General features: G+C 43.6%; 1 protein-coding gene across 1 annotated transcript; it reads right to left on the reverse strand.

Moving 5' to 3' along the window:
* Nucleotides 1–497: 497 nt before the first annotated feature.
* LOC311246490 (sialic acid-binding Ig-like lectin 5) lies at nucleotides 498–8524 on the reverse strand (the record flags this gene model as incomplete). Its single annotated transcript, XM_084336641.1, has 9 exons — nucleotides 8460–8524; nucleotides 6760–7161; nucleotides 6324–6629; nucleotides 5664–5927; nucleotides 5085–5357; nucleotides 1670–1775; nucleotides 1393–1558; nucleotides 868–990; nucleotides 498–692 (listed from the first exon to the last, which is right to left on the reverse strand). The coding sequence occupies exons 1-9, from the start codon at nucleotides 8485–8487 to the stop codon at nucleotides 498–500; spliced, it is 1863 nt and encodes a 620-aa protein (XP_084192767.1). The 5' UTR covers nucleotides 8488–8524.
* Nucleotides 8525–9086: the final 562 nt, after the last annotated feature.

Here is a 9086-nt window from a genome sequence, read left to right on the forward strand (position 1 = left end):
CTCTCTCTCTCTCTCTCAGAATATAGCCTGTATAAGAAGTAAAAGATGAAGCCTTTATGAAATATTTTATGAAAACTTTCATTAGGGCAAGTAGATTACAATTGAACAGTTACAAAATATGGAATTGGTTCATACAACACATAATGGAGGAGCTTGAACACAGGGTGGGAAAACAATTTCTTAGATGATGCCAACTTAATAGGTGACAAAAAAAATCAACTGTTACCACTTTGCGCAGCAAAAACAGTTAATTTAGCTACTTGAAAATAAGGATTTGTGTATTTTTATAGAGATTTATATAGCAAATTATTAGTAAAAAAAATATTAGGGGATTCATGGGTAAGCTAATACATTTGAATGATAGGCTATTCTTCTAATTAATATAGTTTGTTTTGCAATGAATGAAGGTGTCAAATTTGACCCATGGGGTAAGATGCCAGACCAGACCTAGAGCCCTGACTACTGTCATATCAATCTGCTGTGTGTCATCATGGAGCTCAGATGATCTCTAGGTAGATGGCCGTCTCCGCCTCGGCCTCGGCAGGACTGCGTATCTCTCTCGTAGCTCTGGCCCCTACGTGCCCTTGCCTCTCTCCTCCTCCTCCTCTTCTCTCTCCTCCTCCTCCTCTTCTCTCTCCCCTTCTTCTCTCGCCCATTCGCCTCTCCCCACCTCTTCTAGCCATTGGGCGGGTCTGGAAAAAGGGACAGGTGTGATTAATCATCAAAGTTAGGGAGAGACCTCACTCTTTTGCAGAGGCTTGAAAAGGGTTTACATTGTCTTCAAACTTGAAGTTGAAGGGGGAAGCAACAGTTGTGATTGGAGGATCAAGAAAAGAGGGCAGGGTTTGAGATAGGTGAATAGCCTACCTGTTTAGTGTGGACAAAGAGCGGTGTGCAATTCTGGTACACAAGCTGGTAGCTGCCATTGGTGTAGATGTGTGTAACCTCTGTGCAGTTAATGTAGAGGGGCGTGCGGTCCTGGTAAATGCCCTGGTCTCCAGGGTACCCTGCCGGAGGTCTATTCAGCACACGTCTGGGAGGTACGATACAGATATGTGTCGTTCAGCGTGTGTTTTGTGACAGAATTTTTAAAGACAAGGTGTATTGTATCCCCAGGCCATCAGGCTGCTAAACGAACAATAATCGCTAAACGAACAATAATCACTATGCAACAACCATCAAATGCACACAGCACACACACCCACACGCACACACACACTCACTCAAACAAACAACACACTGCAGCACCCACTCTCCACACTTAGATCACACAAACACACTTACACTTTATATTTATTGATAAAGGATTTGCACTACAACTCGTACACCTCAACAGTTGTGATTGGAGGATCAAGAAAAGAGGGCAGGGTTTGAGATAGGTGAATAGCCTACCTGTTTAGTGTGGACAAAGAGCGGTGTGCAATTCTGGTACACAAGCTGGTAGCTGCCATTGGTGTAGATGTGTGTAACCTCTGTGCAGTTAATGTAGAGGGGCGTGCGGTCCTGGTAAATGCCCTGGTCTCCAGGGTACCCTGCCGGAGGTCTATTCAGCACACGTCTGGGAGGTACGATACAGATATGTGTCGTTCAGCGTGTGTTTTGTGACAGAATTTTTAAAGACAAGGTGTATTATCACAACTACTAATACTACTACACCACTCCTCCTTACTTTCCAGTCTTCTTCTGACAGCAGTGCAGGAGAAAGAGAGAGAGGAGGAACACGGCCAGGCAGACGGCCACCGCAGGTATGACCAGCCATAACAGAGAAACCGTTACTGTAAGACGGGACAAAAAAGAGCAGAGCTGAATCAACACATGTTCTCCTAACACTGGGGTTCCCAACTCTGGTGTTTTACCTCACTCTTAACTCTTAACCCTTAACTCGCTTAACGTGGATGAAAGTCCACCAAGAACATGATGTTATGTAGGTTATGTACCGTATATGTATGCAGTATGTGTTTCAGAGGCACACTGCTTATCATTCAGACAAAACGGTGGAAAGTAGGTTTGATTGCATTTTAGATGTTAAATGGCAATATTTAAAAACAGTTGGACTGTAAGTCAATATGATTGTAATTGTGTACTCATTTGGTCTTAGCTTTTTCTATTGACCATATTTACACGGCGTCCATTTTTCTCTTATGTCATGCTCAGGATGGGATTCCTTTCCACCCTGTTTCCAGAGCAAGGGAACAGGGTGGAAAGGAAATCCCATCTTGAGCATGACATAACCATGTGAATAATATTGGTCAATTATCATTCGTTTGCCACACAACCACAGGCTTAGAGAGGCACTTCGCAGAGAAACAATGCTGATTTATTTTACACATAATCTTATGCCTATCCCAAAACTCTAAACAGCTTTGCACACATTCATATAGTTTGACATTTATTGAGAGTTAATTAATGAGTTTGAATATGTCCCCCTCACCGGAGGACACTATATCCCTGTGTTGTGTTAATAACAGCTCAATGGAGTGTGTTGTCACTCTGGCACAGATGACGAGTGGAACTGGCCCAGTCATTCCCCCATTGATGACCTAAGACGAAGAGCTCACCAGTCCTCTTCCCACCCTCATGGTGTTTAGTGAGGGGTGTCAAGGCCTGAGATAAGTCACTGTGGGGCCTCCACTAAAAACACTACCAACCCAAAAAAAAGAGCGAGTACATGTTTGAAATTTGGTGCGATACACAAGCCAGTACTGGGGTCCCTCCTGCACATTCCTACCACTCAGAGAGGTTGAACTCCTAATTCTGTGGAGGGATTCCAAGAGAAGTCCTCCTCTGTATCTCTGGTGGCAGTATAATTAACTGACTTATCTCAAGCCCACCCTCTTTTCTTGATCCACCAATCACTGTTGCTTCCCTTAACACATTGACGACCAGCGTCCCGCGCCGATTTGTAGGCCAGAGGACCGAGCGTTGTCAACAAACCGATGTACTTTCTAACAGCTATATATATACTTTATAGTATTGCTATCTGTCCATTCTCATTGTCACTTGAGTGCATAAACCGTGCCTTCATAATGGCTTAAAGAAAATAAAAATCCATCGGTTGGTTGTCATTTTATAGCGCCGTGAATATAAGGTTTGTCGCAGTTTTCGCCTAGTCTTTTTTCTGGGGAGCTAGATAATAGGCTAAAGGCTAGTCACGTTATATCAAACACCATTTCTGCTGTATATATACGAATGAAATAAAACAAACTGCGTAGCATCCGGACTATTACAGAGCATCTATGGATGAAATGGGGGCGGCGGGCGACGCCGATTACTATTATTGATTAGCAATACAGTGTGCGTTCAATTAGCCATTTTCACTGATCGATCACGTTGCGTTTTAAAACAATGTCCAATCCAGCTGTAATTTGGGGGAATAGTATCCTACCGTCAGCCCATGTGATCGCCGGCAGCATTTCGTCATTAGTCATCGGAATCTGGTAGATCGATATGTCCATTGGTTGATCATAAATCCCATTATTCCAGGCTGAAATCTGCGTTCGGTAACGGGATCAAAGATGGAGGGTGTTCGTTTGGGATCGAGGCTCATATGAAACGCCCACAGACAGTAAAAAAAAAAATCTTTTTAAATCGCCCTCAATGATACTGCAGTGGAGCGATGGCGCCCCTAAGCGGATCTGGCCGGTATTGCATGTTTCGAAAATCAAATATGCGGGTAGGTCGTGCAAGTCGATCGCGGACGTTAATAGCGTTATTAATATGGAATAAAACAATAACAACTTGCCACGAGTTAACTCGTGGCTCTGGTCCACAACGCATGGCACCGAAACACGAGTTACCTCGTGGCTGGTCCCTATAGTGTTAACACATTCCCTGCCATTGGTTATACCCATCAATATACCTAGTCTGCCACCACTGTAAGCCTATGGAGATGTTTACCTTCTTTGCCGGGCTATAACTTTTTAAATTTTATTGCTATATCGACATTACTATGGCCCATTCAACATCGATTATCTATCGTTCAGGATATGGGAACGTTATACTTTTTAATTCATACATTCATACAAAAATACCGTCTAGAATATAAGTATGTTTTTATCGTTTTCTGCAGTAATTCCTAGAACGTGAGTTATAGGCCTAAACACATATATAGATTATCGATTGCCGTTTCTTCCCTAGACATAGACACGCTATATTAAAAAATTCAAATGTACATGATCGGTATAGTTATGATTCATCATGCGTGGAGGAAGGGGGGGGGGGGGGTAGTTTATAATTCCGTGATCGTCAGTAAATGCTTTATGTAGTATGGGTTGATTTATTGATCAGATGGTTTGTAAATAAAGAAATTTACAATTGGGCTGAAAATAACGTTAGTGTCCTCTTACCGTGCGTCAAAGAGACTGGCGGTGAAAGATCCCAAGCATACGGCGTCGATCGCCTAGGTCCATTTCCGGTTTGTATGTCGCAATAAACGCCGAAATCATTTATTAAGTTTATAAAGCGATCCATTATGTACATTGTCTCTCTCGGGAGTCATGCAACAATATCTGACAGCCAGATGAATTTAATCGACGCACAGCAGCCATATCCTGTTTACCAGTGTAACTCGCCCGACCATCCACCAGGCGGCGGTATTAAGCCGTCGTTGCCTTCACCTATAGGGTCGAGCTGGAGCGTCGTGGGTGTATATATGAATTATGAATGCCATGGCAAAAAAATTAAATATTGATCTCAATAACGCTGTACAGCGAGGTCTGGCGCTCAAAGCATGGCGGGCAATAACGCTTTAAAGCGTGGATGGCGGTGGATGTGTTAATGGGGGAATTGCTATTTTTCCCACCTACATTATTTCACTGAGCTTTAACTTTCATTCACATCATTTCAATGAGCTGTAAGTAACACTACATGGATTCAATGTCTCCAATGACATCACTGGAGGACAGATTAAAACGCATTAACTGTAAAACTAAACTGATGTGTGAAAAACTGCTATTTTGGGATAGTGTAAGATTATGTGCAAAATAAACTACCATTGTTTTTGTTTTTTGGTGAAGCGCCCCTTTGAGCATTCAGATACTGTTGCTATATCACATGTATGTGTGGATGAAGTGTTCTGAACACACCTTCCCCTCCCTGCAGCAGAGTATGGGAGTCATTGCCCAGTGCGTTGACAGCGAAGCACACCACCCTCAGGGGTTTGTCCATGTGCCCGCTCAGCACAGCGATGATTGTCCCGCGGTCATACGTCACTGACATGTTGTAACCACTAGGTGGAACACTGCCGTTGACGCTCCAGGTAACAGTCGGCCTCGGATTGGAGTCTACAGGACACCGACACAGCACCTCCGACCCCTCGACAGCACAGCTGGAGGAGAGATGGAGGATGACTGGCTTGTCTGGAGAAGAAAAGAAAGCGAAAGATGTAAAGAGCTTCAGGAGAGGGGATTCACTAAAAACCGAGTATCTCACGTGCCGCGACATGCATCGCGTCCAATGGGCGGTTATTGTGGGGCGTGAGGACCAATGACATTAGGGTGGGTTTGTACAGGAGATACCTAGATTTTAGGAGGTCCCTTTAGGAGAGAGTGGTTCAAGTCCACAATTGTTGGCTGAGCTGTCCTAGGGCACAGGAATAACATTATGTGAATTCTTCAAATGGGTGGCATTCCTATTTAACATGTGTAACCTATATATGGGTTTACATTGTACGTGCAAATCTGTGAGATGGGACTCTCCGCGACCAATCAGATTCTGAGCTGAGCAGCGGACCCTCATGTCTCGGGTCACGTTGTACACACGGACCGTGTGCACCCGAGTGTGGAGGTTCACAGTGCGGCCGCGTTGGGTGTAGGACCAGCGATACTCCGACACCGGTGGGTCAGCTTTACATGAGCAGGCCAACAGCGCATTCCCCCCCTCCAGCACGGTCAAGGTCTGGACCCGAACCTTCACATCTTTGGGAGAAACTGCAAAGAAATGAGTTGTTAATGCTGCGTTTGTTTATGGTTGGACGTGGGAAACACGTCATCTCCAACCTACGTGTGTTGAAGCTACACCAAGCTGAGAAAAAATGGATGCTCACGCTAAACTTTTTTGGCAATTCTTTCTTACAATTTGTCTTGCATGAACGACAACTCACAAAGACTGTTTACAATGACGCATAGTTAAACTTACAAAACATATCGTTAGCAACAACATTAATTTCCGACCTCCGATTCATAATCGAATGCCGCATACGTTTAGACTTAAAAGAAGAATACAACTTTGGTTTGATGAGCTCAGTGAATATATTAGATTATTATGTTGTCCAAGTGATTTTACCCTCTGCATTTTCAGACTTTCTTTTGCACAAATATGCTTACATGTCACATGTAGATCCTTCAGAGCTGATACTGTTTTGTCACCGGGGTAGCTGGCCTCACACCTGAGCCTTGGTTTCACTAGGTACGACGTGGTGAAAGAGACAGAGGCCAGTAGCACAGGCATGTGGGCACGGGGATATAACACCTCCTCATGCTCAGTGCAGTTCCCCTGGGCTCCCCTCTCCCAGTACCACTGCAGCGTTGGAGGTCTGGAGGGGCAGCAGTAGCTGACGGTACAATTCAGGGTCACCACCTGTCCCTCTGTAGCCGACCCCATGCCGCTGATGACGGGAGACTCTGGCATTTCTACCATAGAGGAGAATGGCATGCTTTGATCCGTTGATTTGATTGAGGTTGGAATTAATTGCACAGTAACAAAAAGACAAATGTTTGGAAGAGAGGATGAAGCTAGCAGTGCAATAAATCTCCCACTCACCTGAAACATTCAGATTTAAGGTCCTTGGCTTCCCCCAAAGTAAGTCATCGCCTGCCTTCAGCATTATCTCAAAGGCTTGGGAGTCATGCAGGCTGACCTTCTGAATCTTCACAGAACAGTCTCCGTCTGCAGTTCGCCCGTACAGGGCCGTACGACCCAGGTAATCCCTGCTCACCTGGTCTCTGTCTTCACTGTTGAATGCCGTACCGCGGAGAGGGAAGAAGCGCCCGCCGCCTCTGAATGTCACCCGGACGTCCACCCTCCCCTGCCTCCCATTGTTGGGGCGAGGAGCTAGAGGAGTGAAGGAGCAGGGAATGACCACACAGGCGCCCACCAGGGCGTCAACGCGGTCGGGGACAGATGGTACAGGAGAGAACGCCTTGACACCCCTCAACAAGGCTGCTGCAGTGAAGTGACAAAGATAATCATACATTTGTCTTAAAGCTGCACCAGGTTGTGACCTCTACAATAACTAGTTACAAATGCTTGAATATTGTTTCTAATCTCGACACAAACCCCCCAAATCACCCGTTGAAATAAAGTGAACCAACACCAATGCTTAAAGGATGCTTCTTTGTATGGTAAAGGTGGTGGCTGGTGGGATGGTAGGTGCATCATAGCCAAACAGATCATATAGTTTCAGTGCTCAAGGGATCCAGTTTTCTCTTGACTTTTCAGTGGTTATCACCCCGATTTATTTTGTATTCGTTTTATCAGCTTTAAACTATGCGAAATACACTTTCCAGTACAAGGGGGGAGGCATGTACTTTTTTGGGAGCCAGTAATTGTGCATTATATTTTTTAAGATCTATAATCTTAAGGCCATTTCTCCTTTATTGTATAGGACAGTGAGTGATAGCAAATCAGAGAGAGAAGGGGGGTATGACATGTAATAAATATCTCAGGCTGGACTCGAATCCATGGCAATTACATGGTGTGAGCCTTAGAATTAGGATTAGAATAGATTTATAATTTATTTATTGTCATTGTATTACATACAACAGCGCCACTTGAACAGAGATTTCAAATATACAAAATATATAAAATACACATCTATAGTCAAATACAAGCATGGTGAGGATGCCTTAATCATAGTGGATTTATGCTAAACTATGAGGAATACACTTTTCAGTACAGGGTGAACAATAAACCAACTTAGAAGTAGGGTATCATATCGAACTGTAATTGTCTACAAACGGTGACACAATTATATATTTCGCAATAGATGTATTTTTAGAAAAGGGAAGGGTCCTGTTGTACTTAATTCTAGCGCTGTCTCTGCCACAATCATACTATGCTTATATTGCTTGTTTTCACAGTGTCAATAGAATTGTGTGCTATAAATGAAAAGAAAGCCATGGCTTTGAATAAATTGCCTTCCTCTTATCTCGCTCACAGCATCTTTATGTCATCCTTTTGAAGAAATGAGTAGGAGTCAATATGGGTTTACTTAATCAAAGTACTCTATCTATGGATACACTGTAAACATACACACCACTGCCTATTCCTTGTTAAAAAAAAATTCTTTTACAATGAACTTCATTGTAACAATGATGGCATCAGTCTTACAGTTTACGGTTTTCAGTTAGACAATCCCTCAAATGTGTCCCCTCTAAAAACATGATACTTTATACAGCGTATATCTGTACTTTATGCAGATTTCTAAAGTCCAAAAGTAACTAATAGATTTGATTACTCACCAAAAATCACAGGACACACAAGAAACATTGTGTCCACATATGACTGCAGCCCTGCTCAGCCGACAGCACAGAGGGAAGGACGGGGAGACACGGTGGAAGAAGAGGAAGCTGGACTGGTTTTATTCTGCCTTTGTGTATTTCTCCCTCATGTCATCCCCTTTAACTTGCAATATATTACACTGGCATGTTTATTATGATTCCATAATTGTAGCGTATTGTCCTAGTGTCCCTCTCCCTCAATGGAGTGAGTATAACAATTTATGATGGCATGCCCACTCAATAAAGACCAAATTCATTGACCAATTTATAAAGAGACTAATAATCATATCGTCACTATCGATTCTGGTCTTTTGGGGGGGGGGGGGGGTGAATGGTTCTCTATCATGTCCATGACCCTAAGACATATGAAACACATTGAAAACCCAATGTATGACTGAAAATACATGGATGTTTTGGAGATAAGTGGTTTTCATCCGACAGCAACGATATGGTGGTTAGTGTCACTGTCTAAATTGCCAGTGAAGGGAAAACAAGGTGGGGGCAGATGAATGTGTGAGTAGACACATGACGCTGAATGACTCACTCTCATGCTCCCTGCTATTTCCTCTGAGGATCTAAGCACAACAT

Source organism: Notolepis coatsorum (genome assembly GCF_963971535.1).
Source record: "Notolepis coatsorum genome assembly, chromosome: 19".
Taxonomy (NCBI): Eukaryota; Metazoa; Chordata; class Actinopteri; order Aulopiformes; family Paralepididae; genus Notolepis; species Notolepis coatsorum.